Raw genomic sequence first — 16,264 nt, forward strand, 5'->3', positions numbered from 1 at the left:
AACAATATGATGAATAAGGATCACGCCCCTCTGCTCAGGGAAGGGCACAGTGGTGGCGTATGTGCTTTGCACGCAGAAGGTCCCAGGTTCAACCCCTGGCGTCTGCAGGAAGGTCTCTGTCTGAAACCCTGGAGGGTCACAGACTTTGCTGAGCTAGATGGACCAATGGTCTAGCTTAGTATAAGGCATCTTCCTATGTTCCTAAAGATGCTTGACATTTGCAGAAGCTACAGAGTGTGTATGTAGATGGGAGTTCTTAAAAATGGGAGCGAGAACTGCAAATGTAATCCAACAGGGCAAAACTGGCAAAGGCAACCAGACAGGAGCAGCAACATGTTGCTGCCCTCTCGTGTCAGATTAAGATCAAGCACTGCAGTGGCCATTTCAGAACCAGGTGAGCACACAGACTTCTCTGTAGTCACTTTCTCCAGTTAGGAAAAGGGACCTGTCTGTGTCTCCTCTTAGTGCTAAAAGTACTGCTAGATTCAGCAGGGCTAGCACTATATTCTGCCCTAGACAATTGCCTAGGGTGGGGAGAAGGAAGCTTTGGCACAGGAGCGGAAGCAGGGCCGACCCACCCATAGGGCAAAGTGAGACAACTGCCTCAAACGACAGGATCTGCAGGGGCAGAAGATCTCAATGTAGATTTTCCCTGGTGCCATTTTGGGGTCCACCTGAGGTGTCAAAATGTCTTGGGCCAGCCCTGTGCAGGAGGATCTCTTTGCCATCGTGCCTTCTCCACCATGACAGCTATTGTGTACTCCTGTGTTGCAACGTTCTGGAAGAGAGAATGCAATCCTCTCCTTTGCTTCAGCTTTGTCACTGTCACTCCCTGATGCATGGCATTGTGGACAGTTCCGGAGTGACTCAGTAGGAAATGCCCAAACTGTGGAACAGCTCAGGATTAATCTGAAGTGCCATTCCAAGCAGCTGCAAGACCCACTGCAGGTATTCGTAGTTCTAAACTTCAGTGGGTAGACAGAGCATGACCAAATCTAACACTCTGTTTGTTTGACCAATACATCTTCCTGACCCGTAAAGAACCATTTCACAATAGTCTGGAGACCGAAGCACCGAGAGTTCCTATTGTTTTACACTGCTTCAATGTCAAAGTGACAGGATGACCTCAGATTGCAGAGCTATAAGCAGCCTCTGGGTGCAGCAGCTGGATCATGAAGTATGTGCTCTAGTTATTTATTATTTTCCAGCATAGTGCCCCACCCCCCCATCTCATAAAAACACTAACAATCTAAAAGCAGCGGCACAGATATGTAAAAGCACAATCCGCTTTAAATAAATAAAACAAATTAGAAATGCTGTTCACTCAGGAATAAGGGCAGTATCCAATGCTACTCCTACTCAGAGTAGGACCCATTGAAAGTCCAGAAAACAAACAAACAAAGTGAGTTTCCCTAGGAATATAATTCAACAACAGTATTAAATATAAATATAATATCTAAATAATACACAATGGAGGCCAAACACAAACAGGATATTTTTCAATGCTAGGTAAAGGTAAAGGTACCCCTGCCCGTACGGGCCAGTCGTGACCGACTCTAGGGTTGCGAGCTCATCTCGCTCAAGAGGCCGGGAGCCGTCGCCGTCCGAAGACACTTCCGGATCACGTGGCCAGCGTGACGAAGCTGCAACTGGCGAGCCAGCACCAGTGCCGCACACAGAAACGCTGTTTACCTTCCTGCTATAAAGCGGTACCTATTTATCTACTTGCACTTAGGGGTGCTTTCGAACTGCTAGGTGGGCAGGAGCTGGGACCGAACGACGGGAGCTCACCCCGCCGTGGGGATTCGAACCACCGACCTTACAATCATCAAGTCCTAGGCACTGAGGTTTTACCCACAGCGCCACCCGCGTCCCATTTTCCCCCCCAATGCTACTGTTTCCTAATTTGTTAGATAGATAATAATATGCTCACAATAAAATTAGAAACATGCATAATATTTTCTGTATTACCTTCCAGGTATTCAACACATTATTATATACATGGTTTTCAAATGCAATGCTAGACAGAGCTACAGAGTTCACAGCTTTATTTGGGTCCAGAAAACTGCCTTCAACAGGTTGGTTTTGTGTCTCTAATTTGTATTACACTGCTTATTCCTCAAGTATTTCAGAGTTGTAAGATGATGGGCCCCTGCCTTCTTTTCCTGTTTGAACACAAAATGAATTTGTGCCATGTGACCAAGGTGTTGCTTCTACATTGTCCTTTTATTAATTAATTTATTGCATCTATTCTCATGAAAATACCGAAGTGGTTTAACAACAGAGACATATATAAAAATCAACTTCAAATCCAGTACAGTTACAGATTGGGATAAAACTCTCCACTTAAAAAGCTTATTGAAAAAGGAAGGTCTTCGATAGGCACGGAAAAGACAATTGAGACAGCACCTGTCTTCAAAGAATAGGTACCACCACACAAACAGCTCAATTGGTATCTTCAGTAAACTGTCTCCTGCAGAGTATTGTGATCTGTAGAGTATATAAGAAGTGAGAGGATCTTTTCTGTGTGATCTTTTCGGTTAGCTCCTTTTAAACCCAGTTATGGTAATTGTTTAGTTATAGGAGTTTTGGTATGAACCCTATTAGCTCTTTACTTTTAAGTTCTTAGTTTTGTTTTTTGTATTAATTTGGCATCGTATTTTTCTACTTCTTGAAAATTGCTTCCCAAAATAAAATTACTGTTGGATATGCCCATCCTATAAACCACTGAGCCTTTGGGGCTTTCCGATTAGAAGGTTATCGCTTCGAATCTGTGCGACAGGGTGCGCTCCCATTGCTCTGTCCCAGCTCTTGCCAACCTAGCAGTTCGAAAGCATGCCAGTGCAAGTAGCTAAATAGGTACTGCTATGACGGGAAGGTAAACAGTGTTTCTGTGCACTCTGGCTTCCATCACGGTATCCCATTGCACCAAAAGCGGTTTAGTCATGCTGGCAACATGACCCCATAGTCGCCTGAACTGTTCAGGGGTCCTTTATCTTTACCTTACTATGCACCTTTATTGGTGCAGCTTCTACAGAAGAAAGGGGGTTGAGTTCCATTTATATAGGGTAACTTAACTGCTGTGTTATATCACCAGCAAACAAATTTTATTGAATTATTTCCACCTTTAGGAGGTTTTTTATACTTCATGTGATTTTGCATGTATTCATATCAATGTTCACATTTAAGATCAGAATCTCATACATTTTTGTTATGCCCACCTCCTAATCTATATTTCATGTAATTTTGATGTTTCTCCTTCAGATGTATTTGTTTCTTCTGTTATTATTTGCTGAAATAATGTCAGCTGCCTATTTGCCTGAACTCTGCTTTCTAAGCCCATGTACCAATTTTTTTCTCTAAGGGCAGACAATCACATCAGAAGGCAATGATTTCTATGGATGTATCACTTTCAGAAGCATATGTCCATTTCATTCATGCATTGATTAAACTATGATTTTTCTCCCCTCCACATGTATAAGAATTTCCTTAAGAATAATGAAGACTCCCATCAGACTTGCATAGCTTTGCCAGCTGCCACATAAGTGGAGTATAGGATTGCTCTACCCATTTAGGGACAACTGGCTTGTATTATGCTCAGCTCCAATTTAGAGGCCTTTCTGGAAGGCTGAACAAACTTCTACAGTTGTTAGCTTGTGATGAAGATAGTTGTGCTCGTTATGAATTTTATGCCTAGTGTTACATTGTTAGTACATAAACCCTACTCCAAGAACTGTGGGTGTCATTGCTGACACAGTTCCTGATTGGTGGGCTATGGCAGTGCTTCCAAAGGCACAGAGCAGGGTGTATGTGCCATTTTCACAGCATATTTTTATTTTCTGTTTCCCCCCACCCTTCCCAGGCTGAGCACTTACTGAATTCAGCATCCGTTCAGTGGCGTATCTCCAGCCCCAGTATAATGTCAATATCGGATTGCTTTTATCCTTGATCTGTTTTCTTATTACCTTGTTTTATATTCTATAGAATTGTTTTATGTTGTATTTCATCTTTCTGTTGTGTTTTATATTGTATTTTAACCACTTTGAATACCACTGTGTAGAAAGATGGCATAAAAATTAAATAATGCAACATTTTCCAGGAAGGGTTCGTGTTTTCTAGCTAGCACCTGTAACACATTGTCCCATTACTGCTTTGGGGGGAGATTAGGTTTCTAGAAGTGAAATAACTGGGACCGGGATGGGAGTCCTGTGCTACCCCAGATGTTGTTTGACTCCAATTCCCATAAGCCTCAGCCAAGAGTCAGTGATGATGGGAGTTGTTGTCCAACAACATCTGGAGGAGAACAGACTCCCCATCCCTTATCTTGTGGGTTCCTAGAGATACTGTATTGGCTGTAGCTGCACACATATGCAGAGACAGATACGCAGGTACAAAATGCAGATTCCCATCCGCTCTCACTAAGGTTGTCGGATCTTAAGACTTTGCTGGCCGAGAGCTGGAGCAGATCTTGATGAGGCAGAGATGAGGCACAGTAGCCTCTTGCAGGGGGAAAGAGGCTGACAGGCTGACTGTTTATCTGGGTGGACCCTGATAAAGCATGAGTATTATCCCTTGCTTCTGGACACCAACCTTAAGATCATTCAAAGTCATCCTTTCCAGCCTAGTGCCTTTCAGATATTCTGTACTACAATTCTCATTGGCCCCAGTCCGTACACTGCTTGAGAGAAGGCTCCTCTTCCCCTCCAGGTCTGTGGAGGCTGCTCTGCTTTTTTTTATCACTAGCAACACAGGGACAACCATCTTTTCCCCACCACATAGCTAATCTATTTAGCAGTTCTCATGCTGTTGATTAAAGCTGAAAGAACTGAGATAGTTGTGGTTCCTGCACTGCAGGGGGTTGGACTAGATGACCGTTGGTGTCCCTTCCAACCCTACAATCGTATGATTCTATGAAATTTATGTGGCACAAAATATGAAGTGGGCAACACAAATTACATAAAACAACATAAAAATTCAACATTTCCTCCACTTTTAAAAATAACTTTTCCAAATATGGCAGGGGAGGCTTGAGTTTTCAACAAGAGCCCTGAAACTTAGCAGAGAACTTTACAGAACATTAAAAAAAATTAAAAACCTCCCACTGGCACTGAAGACAAAATCATCACATCATCAGCGAGAAAGTTTTCCCCCGCCCTGCAGGCTAGTTTTCTACTTGCAAGGTGCCACTGCTACTTCCCTCATCTTGAATGTGGAAATTGCGGGGGTCGGGGGGGGTCACCAGCACCAACGAAGCATATCCTTTTTAATGTGCTTGTGGGAGGGGAGGGGTATTATGTACTTTGTTGTTTTTATGTTGTGAGCTGCTCTGAGATCTTTCGGTGAAAGGTGGTATACAAATTTAATAATAATAATTCAACAAGTAAAACAAACTAGATACGGGGATCCCAGAGGACCCCGAGGGTCGAGTCCGACCCCCTGCCCTGGTCGCGAGGCGCAGCAGAGGTGGGCCCGCAGGCCAGGAAAGCCCATCTGAAACTGGCCGAACTCGCCCCCCCCCCATCTCAAGGCGCCGCCGACGGCGGGGCTCGAACTTTCCGCCTCGCCTCCGCTCGCCGTGACTCCGCTTTCCCTCGCGCCTGCGCCGACCGCGCCGCCTCCCCGGCCCGCTCCGCCCGCCGGCTTCCCTTTTTCGGACCCGCCCCGCTCGGAAGGAGGCGGCGCCTCTCTCGCTATAATCACGTGACGGCCGCATCCGGGCCCTTTCGCCTTCTCTCCCTCTTCCCAACATGGCGGCCTCAGGTGAGCGGCGGTCGCGGGGCGCGTGGGCCTCCGGGTCCGGGCAGGCCGGTCGGCGGCGCCGGCGGGCTCGGCCTCCCTCCCGAGCCGGGAGCGGGGCGGCGGGAGCGGGGAGCGCGTCCCCCCCAAGGCGCCTCTCGCCCTCCAGGACCTGAGCGGGCGCGCGGCTTCCAACCAGGCGGCCTCGCGCAGCTCCCGCGCCGGCCTGTGGGGGGGGGGCGGGGGGGGCGCGGGCGGGCGGCACTCGGAGCTCCGTCAGGGAGGGGGCGGGGGCGGCAGATGGCACCTTCTTGGGCCGCGTCCCAGTGCGCAGGCGTGGCGGCGGCGCGCGGGCGAGGTGGGGCAGGGCGGACCTGGGCGGCGCCCACGTGGGTGCTGCTTGGCTGACTCGCCGCCGCCGCCCGGGCTGGCGGGGCGGGGCGGGCGGGCGGAGGCTGCGGGGAGCTCGTTGGCCGGCGCTTGCCCGCCCCGCTCCGCCGCCCCCGCCGCGGGTGGCATTCAGGGCCCACCTTCCCCACGCACCCACCCCCTTTCTCCCCGCCTGCCTGCCCGCCTTCTCCCCCACCCGGGAAGGAATTAGCAAAGCCGAGACGCCAATCCGGAAGCCCTCCTGGACCCCGAGCTCCCCTGATGGCCTGGGCGGGTGGGGGAAGGACTGTCGTCTCACTCTCGGCCCTGCTTTGTAATACGGGGAGGGGGCCTCGGAGGGCTGCTGTAGCGGTTGCTGAGACTCCTGTGGACGTGCAAAGGGCTGCGCTCTCTCCACGAGGGAGAGAAGTTTTCCATGCACGTTCACGGCCCCTGATCTTACTTGCCTAGTATGGTTGCCTTCTTGCCTCCTACCTTTCTGTTATCTGTCCCAAGATGGCCTTCCTATTTACGCCATTGCAGGATACTCTAGGGAAGTGTCCAGGCTGTTCTTTGTTATCTCTCTTATAACACCTGGTGTATTGGGCTGTGTACGCTTTGTGGGGGTTTGGGCCAGTCATTTTGCCACTTGGTTTCCTAGTTCCCTTCCTTCGCACGCCACCAGTCTTGAAAAGATTGACTTTGTCTATAGGTGCAGCAGGATGAGGTGGTAGAATGACCTTCATAATGGAAAGGGGATCATATAAAATTCCCCTCTATAAACAACACCCCCAAGTAGAAAATGAGCACAGTGTACAATCAGGCTGGACTAGAAACACTGACTGATATGCTAGTATCTTCCTTACATGGGGGAAGATTCAGAAATGGCTTTCCTTGTCTGTAGTCCGGAGCGATGCAGCCCAGTCTACCATTTAATTCTCCTGCATGTATGCTATGAGTTGCAGGCTATTTCTCAAATATAAAATTTACCCATCAAATGTCTGGAATGCTGGGTCTGTTGCGGCCTGACTCCTGCTGCTTGCATAGCTTTGTCTTTGCTGGAAGAAACAGAGGAACAGTTGGGTCTACAGGGTACTACTTACCATGCTTTCTGTATGCATTTCTGCTTTAACATAAAATGAGGCTTCTCTTCTTCTTTGCACACTACTTCCCTATTTTGATGGGGACATAGCACATTGCCATCTGTGTAGAAGATGCTTGTAATGGATCATGGCGTGTCTTCCTGTTGGAGAGTTAATTTTATTTCTGTGTGTTGATAGTCTGCCAAGCTCTAGTGTAACACTTCCAATTTGTGTCTTGGATAATGGAAAATACATCTGCCTAAGATCCACCTCAGAATGAAGTTGATGGGCTTTGGATAGGTTATTTATTTGACTCTGAAAGGCACCTCTTTGTTCCCTCCATCGCCAGCTAACAGGATTGCTGTTGGTGCTTTTCATAAGGTGCAACTCTTCCATATAAGGGATATGTGGTGACACTGATAGCTGTGTTCCATAGAACTGTGTTCTGCAGGCAGATCTCTCACCTGTACTATATTCCCTACATCTGCACATTAAAAAAGATTGTTTTCGGTTACATTTAGTAAATCCTTACAAGATGACAATGAAGCTGATTTTTAAATATATAATTTTATTTCTAAATTTCAAAGTTCACAAATCGATACATACTTTTAAAATATTATTGAGAATATTAGATTGTTCTGCCCCCAGACTGGTATTTGAAAAACAGAGTAGCTCTCAGTAATACATTCATTCCGCAGTATCCTGTCCCAAGAGTTCCCTAGGAGACAACATCCAGAGGGCAACAGGTTCCCCATCCTTGGTAATTAGGTTCTCATTACATGTTGAGCTTAGCTCCCACACTACACTTTTTGCAGCCCAGTTGCTTGACTTTGGCGGGGGGCATAGAGTATCCCTTGTTTACTTTATTCCAACATTCCACTTTCTTAGCTCCTGGAGTGGTTTCCGCTGCTGAAAATGGAAGCTCGAGGACTGCTCAAGGTGAGGATGATTTTTGTATTTCATGCTTTTCTTTTGACCTTCCTTTGGAGTGCCAAGATAATGTGGCATATTTTTAATCTCTGAATATGGTTCGCATAACAGCACAAGGGATCCCTAAGAATTAGGGAGGAGCACTGCAGCATCTTCCATACAAAACAAAGTGTGAAGGTTTCTTGTGTAAGTGTTCTTTGTGTCTGTCTGCTTGGGTGATAAGTTCTTTGTGTCTGTTTAGATGTTGTGGGTCGATCTCTGCCAGGCATGACTTTTTCCCAGTGGTTTAGTATGGTGGCTGACTTCCATATGCCTTTGAAATGCACCAGACTGCACCAAATAGCTGCACTAAAAATACTAAAGTGAAAAATGGGAGGGCACACCTTCTGTATCTTGTTAGCTGGATACTATAGTATTGCAGTTAACCAGACATAATTCCATTACAATTCTACTTTGAGACATTTGCTGCCAGAAATGAAACACCTCTGTCATAATGGATGGTCTTTGCAGAGATCAGGCATTCTGTTGTTTGACTCATAATGGTAGGACAAACCATTGCAAATACTTTGAGAAGCATATCCTAAATACTAGAGGGGTTTTTTCCTGTGGGCTGGATTCAGCAAACCTGGTGCACTTGTGAAAGCCAGCACTAGTGTAATGAGCTTTCCCCCGCTTGCCCCAAATCTGCTGGAGGGTTGGGAGAACTCCCAGAACAGCATGCGATGGGAAAAGAGGGGGGGATAATTCAGCCTGGCAAGCAAAAATGCTTGTATGAGCACGGCATTGAATTCTATTCTCTCCACTGTAAAACTGATTGGGGGTTTTAGCACTTAGGGGACTTAAAAGGGGGCTGAACCACATACACAATTTTTTAAAAAGTCTTAGCTGGAATGATGGCTTTAAATAATTTACCTTCTTGCCAAATTTTTGAAACTACTGTTTACACAACTGTGAATCTTTTGCATCTTGCGTAGACACAGTGGGCTGTGCAAGAAAACACAGCAGAGCTTGAAACCTGGTTGCATTTCTTTTTCATAGGTCAGTGCAGTGTATATTATTCAATCTAGTAAGTTTGGCAAGCTTCCTTCACTTGCAGTCTTCATTGAAAAGAGAGCTAACCCATTTCCTCTTTTTTTTAAAAAAGGTAGATATTCTTTTGTCATACTGCATTGGCATAGTGCATTTATTCATTAGATTTTTTAAAGTTTATAATTATTGTCAGGCCTTTGTATAAGGGTTGATTATATATCCTTGTGTTAGCCTTTGAACAAACCTGCAAATTGGGTTAGGCTGAGAGATGGTGACTTGCTCAAAGAATCCTTATGAGCATATATTTTGTGCCTCTGATGATAAACTTGATAAGCAGTTCCATAAAGCTGTGTTATGATAGGACAGGAAGATTGTATTTCAACAGCAGTTTCTCTGTGGCTGCTGCTGCCGCCTCAGCTAAGTTACAGGAATTGTATCTATTCTTGACAGTAGCTTTTAGGTCTTAATTTCTGACCCAGTTCTTTAGAACAAGAGATGCCATGAAAACAGCCTTGCAGGTTTGAACAATATGGGCATAATGGGGTCTTGTTTGGCAAAATGGGGGGGGGCGGCTGTAATATAGGCAGGGACTGGTGTTGGGTTATGGATACCCTATACCAGCAAGAAGAACTGTTTTCAGCCATGTGGGTGGGGGTTATTCAGTATTTTTCTTGATCTTTGACAGGGTTGGTGATATAAGATCAAGCAACGCTGTGTATCTTTGCGGTGTGACTTTGCTGTACTGCTTGCTCTCTCTGAGTTGTCAGCCATTTGATGCAAACTGAGCCTGCAGGTTTTGAGTCCAGGGCTTGCTTGTTATCATTGCATTTGTTGTCACTGAGAAAGTGATACAGATAGCCACTTTTAAGAGTGCCATGCCATGGGGGACAAAAGAAAGTGGAAATGGCTGCATGTGAAGGATCTAGTTTGTTAAAAATGCCGCTAGTAGGCCGCCTGCTTCTGACCAACTAAATTTTTAAATAATTCCTAAGCTGATTGATAGTTCAGTACTCTGTATGTGTTTGTCCTTACCAGCCTGAACTTCAACACTCCAAAAGGGCTTACTCTAATATTTTGTTAAGGAAACTGGTGGGTGATTGGTTTTTTTAAATGGCATTTTCATTGCATTCAGTTTTGTAAGTGACTGAGAATCTAAGGCTGCTAATTTTATATTTCAAATAGTTATGCCAATAAAAAAATACAACACTAAAAGGTTTGCAGCCTCATCATCTGTCCTCTTGAGTTTCAAAGCAAGGAGTCACCTTAAACCAGAAGATGTGCAACATGGATTGTTAACAGATAGTATTAACTGGAACCACACCACAGTTTGAAACATCATGAACTGGGCAAGTCTTAGTTGTATTTTGGATGTGCAAAAGTAAAAGTATTTTGGATGTGCAAAAGTAAACGTGAGCTGCTGATACAGATGGTAGTGACATTTGTCTAGGACAAAGGCTTCATATCTTATGCCCAGTAAACTTTATATGTTTGATCTTTGTAAGAAGGTAATTATTACACTTCAATTTATCTTTTTTAAATTATTGTACTGATATCATTAAGCTGCTGCAGGAGCCTCTGGGCATTGCTGGATAGAAATTTGCGTCAATAAAAACAAGCTTCTACTGATGCCCCATGACAGTTTACAGCAGGCATAGGCAAACTCGGCCCTCCAGATGTTTTGGGACTACAACTCCCACCATCCCTGACCACTGGTCCTGTTAGCTAGGGATGATGGGAGTTGTACAGTAGGCGCTCGGGTTGCGAATGTGATCTGTGCGGGATGCATGTCCGCAACCCGCAGTGGCGCATCTGCGCACGCGCAGGTTGCAATTCGGCGCTTCTGCGCATGCGCGACTGCCAAAACCTAGAAGTAACCCGTTCCGGTACTTCCGGGTTTCGGCAGTCCGCAATCCGAAAAAACGCAACATGAAGCGCCTGTAACCCGAAGTATGACTGTAGTCCCAAAACATCTGGAATGCCGAGTTTGCATATGCCTGGTTTACAAGTTGGGCTTTGAGATTATTACTGTGCAGTATGATGAGCAAAGCACAGTGGAAGGTCTTTCCTGCCTTTCACTGAAATAGATCTCGTCTGATCACATCATTTGGGGAGTGCCCCTAGGGCCCATGCAGCAGTTTTGGCTCCCATTTAAACTTGATTTATCTGCAGTGGATATGACAGTGCTTTATGTTAATTAGGGTAGGAGGAGAGTTGTGGGTGTGAAGGTTTTGTGGTTTAAATGTTAAAACGACTGGGAAATAAAGCCAAGAGAAAGGTGTATTGTTAACAAGATTAAGTTGGGGTCCTGTATGTGATTCCTTTTACATTGGCCTTTGGGGTTCCAGTCTCAAAAGAGCCTGGAGAAGATACTCTTATGAAGACTGTGAACTGAAAGGACCACAGTTGTATTTTTGAATATTCCTATCCCAAAGGTGGTGTGGAGGAGCTATATGTTGGAGCCTTTGGACAGCAATGCAGAAAGTCCTGTTTTTATTGCATCCTACAAAGAGGTTTCCAAGCTACACAGTTGACAGTACAGTGGTGCTTGTGTAGAAAAGTGACCAAGACTACATCATGAACTAGGATTGCCTATTTCAAATATTGCCTTTCTATGAGCAAGCGATTAATTTTGACCCTCCCTACCCCACCAGTTTTTGGAAAAATAGGAACATGCTTTACAAGATTGTTGTAAGGATGTGCTGTATTTGAACACTAAATGCATTTGTGTGTAAATATTGTGCATTAAACTGGAGTCCAGTTTTAGGATATAGGCTGTACAAGTCTCTCATACTGGACATGGATAATCTCCTTGTCCAGTACCTACTTGAAGGGTTAGCAACTTTCTAGGCTCTCATGAAGTCTTTCCCAGCCCTGCTGTTTGTGATACTTGATGACTGTGATTAAAACACATATGCACAGAGATGCACACAGCTTGCTTTTCCTCTTTCTAACGGGACCCTTTACAATGAGGTTTCCACTCACAGGCATGTTGATCTCATTGGAATACCAGTCTCTTCTAGTCACTGGGAAATGGAGAGTCTGTTTGGGAAGCTCAAAAAACATACTTCTCCAAAGCACAACGATGATGAGACTGAGATTCCCTCACTGTAAGTAGGCAAAGCAGCCTATGTTTGAAGGGTACTTTTCATATATTCTGACAACCTTGCCATGAAGTCACAATGTGATGACATAATTGAAATTATCACAATGTGGAGGCAGATAAACATGACCCTGTAACTTTACTGTAGGATTTGCACTCTTAATAAGAGAGGGGAGGGAGCAAATATTTTAAAACCATGCCGTTTATCTTTGGTCAAGTATTGGCCAATTACTATGCAGGTTGCAGAAGAAAGTAAGTAAATTAAATGGGTGTCCGTATCTCAAAAGCATTAGGTGTTTTCAGTCCATAGCACTGGGTCCATTTCCCATACCCATGCGCTTCACACAGGGAGTAGGATTCTCTGCTTGCTGGTGGTGTAGGAGACAGGATCCAGCCCTAGTCGAATCTGTAGTCTTCTTGAAACAGTATTGAATGTGGTATATAATGAATCACCCTATCAGCAGTGAATCATAATGCTTCAATGTTGCTTCTTCACCAATTACTGTTGGTAATTGCAGTGGAAATATCCAGCTTCTTGGTCTTCAGGGCTGCAGCTTTAACGCAACCATAAATGCAGAGTTGAAGATGCTTGTTTTCGTTCTCCATAATTCTTTCCAAGATAGACTGTTTCTGACAGGGGGGAGTTCATGAGTGCTATATAGACACACTTGTTTTACTCCAGGACAAAGGTTTAAGGAATGCAGAGCAGTCAGTGATAAGTTGCCAAGATGTGAGTAGTAAGTGGCTGTTCAGAACATCACTTGGCATTAGTATGAGTGAGGATAGACATCATAATAAGTCATGGAAATTCATATGCCAGGTTATGTCCTCCCAATTTTTTTTTTCAAATTATGCAGTATTATTTTGTTTTTATGGCTGATAAGTTTTAACAATATGTTCATTATTGTAAGCCACCCAGAGAACTTTGTTTTTGGACAGTATATAAATGTAAGTAAATGAAAGGACAGCGAAAATTGATGAATCAAGGGTTGTGCAAAATTTGCTTACATTGGTGCAATAGTAGCTGATAAAATAGAGCTGCTGTGTAAATATTAGGAGAGTTGTTTCAGTCTTCTGTTATTCATCCCCTCTCTCTCCTGCTAGCAGCCTGGGAATGTTATTGGGGCATGGTCCGATACAGCCTGCTGGAGCTTCTCAATTCGTTCTTGCTGGGACTGTTAAAGGTCTCTCCCCCCCCCCCCCAAGAGCTCCATACAGAACTGCCTGTATATAGACAATGATAGTAAAATTTAAAAGGCCTAAAGTTAGATGATCCACAAACCACAAGTGCTGTCACTGGAGAAGGGCTTTTGCTGGTGGGTCAGCTCCATGTAATAAACAAAATGTTGGGCTTGTTTATTAGAGACCCAAGTTCAAAACTTTACTCCTGTCAGTAAATATTGTGGCTGTTGCACACATCATGTTTTTTGGTATATAACACTGGTGTGAATATTACTGATAGCTGATGAAAAGACTGCAGTTTATAAATGTGACATTGCCCTCTAGTTTTCCTGCAGTGGAGGAGAGGTAGGAAGATGTGAGCAGAGATGTGAGTGGGCCACGCAGTCTCTCCCCACTTCCTCCCACCCAGCTCCATAGCAGATTGTTTCCTTTTGCAAACTGTAGGGGACTTGCCAACCTGGTCTACCCTTATTCAACCCTTATTCTGAATAGAGTCCCTGCCCTTCTCTAGTGCTGGGAGACAAATAGAAGCAGTGTACAAGGTCAGAGAGAATGTATGGCAGAGCCTTGTCTCCACCATCATCACCACCTACCTAGGAAAGGCAGGTGTAGGGGCTTGCTGTTGCAGTAGTACTAAGCTCCAGGTGTCCTTGGAGCATAAGATCACAGGCAAGAATCCCCCCTTTGGGGTGGGTAGGAAAGGCTTCTGGCAAGCAAGGGTTGTTGCATGGCCACCAAGGCCAGCTAAAGCTTGCAAATCCTTGCTTATAAAGAATTAAAATGACTTTGCCCACCGTTCCTCCCTCTCCCCCAATTTTAGCTCCTTTCTCTTTCCCCCTCTCAGTATGTTTTATCCTCCAGCCAAGGACAGCATACTCCTACTACGGCCCAGTTAGTCACCTGTTCTAAGGGGGAGTTTGTGCTTCTAAGGAACAGAAAGTGCATTACTCTTCCAAGAAGTAGGAAACACTGTGTGCCCCTTTTACATTGGAAAGGATGTTCCCTAAAGACATTTCTGTGGCCTCAATAGTATCAGTTATTTCAGATCCTCCTTTCTTCTAGAGGCTGTTCTTTGCTTACAAGTGTGCTTTCTAGCAGCACTGTATGAGCCAACAATTTTGGTATGTAATATTTAACAGCATTTCAGATAGGATAATCAAGCTCAAAAACAAGACTTTCTTCCCTAATAATAATAATAATTTTTAAAAGCATTTAGGGTAGCATTCTTCTCTGTTTCAAATTCTGACAGCTCATAGTAAATACCCTCCCATTCTGTCTGTCTGACACATAAGATAAAGGGTAGACTTCCAAGAATAAAGAATTGTGTGCTTCTAGGATAGAAGGTTATCTGCTCTGTGTGTAGGCTGTTTTCTACCATTGTTAGGAAGCGCTGGTTCCTTTGCCAGGGCTTTTAAGGTTTCCACCTAAGATCTAGAAATAGGTTGAATTCTTGCGTTCCTTTTTGACATGGTAAAAGCCCAAAGGCGTTCTGTAGAATTTTAGTTTTTATTAGTCTTCATGACATTTCAAAACTGGAATTTTCTGTGGAGCACATTTGACACAAATAGTGATCCTGTGATAGATGTTGACTCATGGTGATTATTCCACATATAAAAATTGGTGTGGCCATACAATCTGAGAAATGAGATTTTTATTCATCTATGAAAGTACATGATAAAACTCTTGTGTTACACTTCCTTACCTTTAACAGGAAGGATTTGCTTAATGCTACATTTAAGGTCCATTTAAACCACGTAGGTTGGATAGCAAGCTTCTAAGGGTTCCTACTGTTTTTTTAAACCCTCAGCTGGCATCTTTGAATGTTAATTCCAGCATTCTGTGTATTGAGTAGACGACTTTTGCTAGATTCCCTTGTAAGCAAAACCACAATATAATTTTTGCTGTGCCATCAAAATATATAACAATTAAGGTGAACAAAGTGGCAGTTGTGTTCTTTGTGTTTAGGATTTTAACATTTGGTGCTGACTGTTTTTCTATTATAAGTTCTATTATGCAGCATTCTTTATCATTGGGGATCCCCAGTAACTAGGGCAGTTCTCTTGAGTTTTACTGGAGGCAGAAACTCCCCCAGTGTGGAATAAGAGACCTCCCACAAGTTAAGTACAATTGACAGAGAACTATGAAGAGGAGTCTTATATAGAGCTCTGAGTATTATCACTGGCCAACAGTTCTCTTTTCTGGTTTGTGGATTCGTGGAGGCTTGTTGGGTATACAGAGTTCTCCCTGATGTTTACCTCATTTGTAAAGCCCATTTGTGTGACTTGGCTTAAGCTGAGTAGGGAGTGAGCTTCTGGCTCAGCAGGTCTTCTGGACCCAAGATGACTTCTCTCTGTCCTGATCCCGTTTCTGGGCCATGCTGCTAGCTTCTTTCTTTTGTTAAATGTTGCTCCTCTGAACCCCAAAAAGGAAGCAGTGGTGTCCTGCCTATGAAATTCTCTCCTAATGAAATGCCTCTCTGCAAACACTTTCCTTTTTTTACAATGCAGAATACCAATATTTTCTTGGCTTACCAAGAACTCATTACAAACTGCTATCTATGGATAGAATAACTTAGAACACTGTCACAACAGGAAAATGATGGGGAATGAAGCTGTACAACACTTTATTTTCTACTGATTTTGAAATTGAATCTGTTTGAATTCAAGTGTATGTTTTGGCTGTGCTGAAATGTGTGATTGGGTGTTGCTGTGGAAAAGTGGATTTGTAACACAATGTCTTCCTGTCTTAATGGCAGTTCCTACTGTCTTTTAAGATTGGTTGGTTTGGTTGCTTGTGTTCAAATCAGTAGTAATAGACTGATCGGCATTGTGTATGC

The 16,264-nt window shown here is 44.3% G+C and overlaps 1 protein-coding gene across 2 annotated transcripts in view; it reads left to right on the forward strand.

Moving 5' to 3' along the window:
• Window positions 1-2,634: 2,634 nt before the first annotated feature.
• EIF4B (eukaryotic translation initiation factor 4B) overlaps window positions 2,635-16,264 on the forward strand; it is a 38,290-nt gene continuing 24,660 nt past the window's right edge. Inside the window, exons 1-2 of one of the 2 annotated variants that reach the window (XM_083486669.1) lie at window positions 2,635-5,760; window positions 8,076-8,126. In XM_083486669.1, coding sequence (XP_083342795.1) covers window positions 5,748-5,760; window positions 8,076-8,126 — 64 coding nt within the window. In that variant the 5' untranslated portion in view covers window positions 2,635-5,747. Of the gene's footprint in view, window positions 5,761-8,075; window positions 8,127-12,357; window positions 12,499-16,264 lie in introns of those variants that run through there. The other variant, XM_083486670.1, reaches the window with a different exon arrangement.

This window comes from Podarcis liolepis (assembly GCF_965112155.1).
Source record: "Podarcis liolepis genome assembly, chromosome: 2".
Lineage (NCBI taxonomy): Eukaryota > Metazoa > Chordata > Lepidosauria > Squamata > Lacertidae > Podarcis > Podarcis liolepis.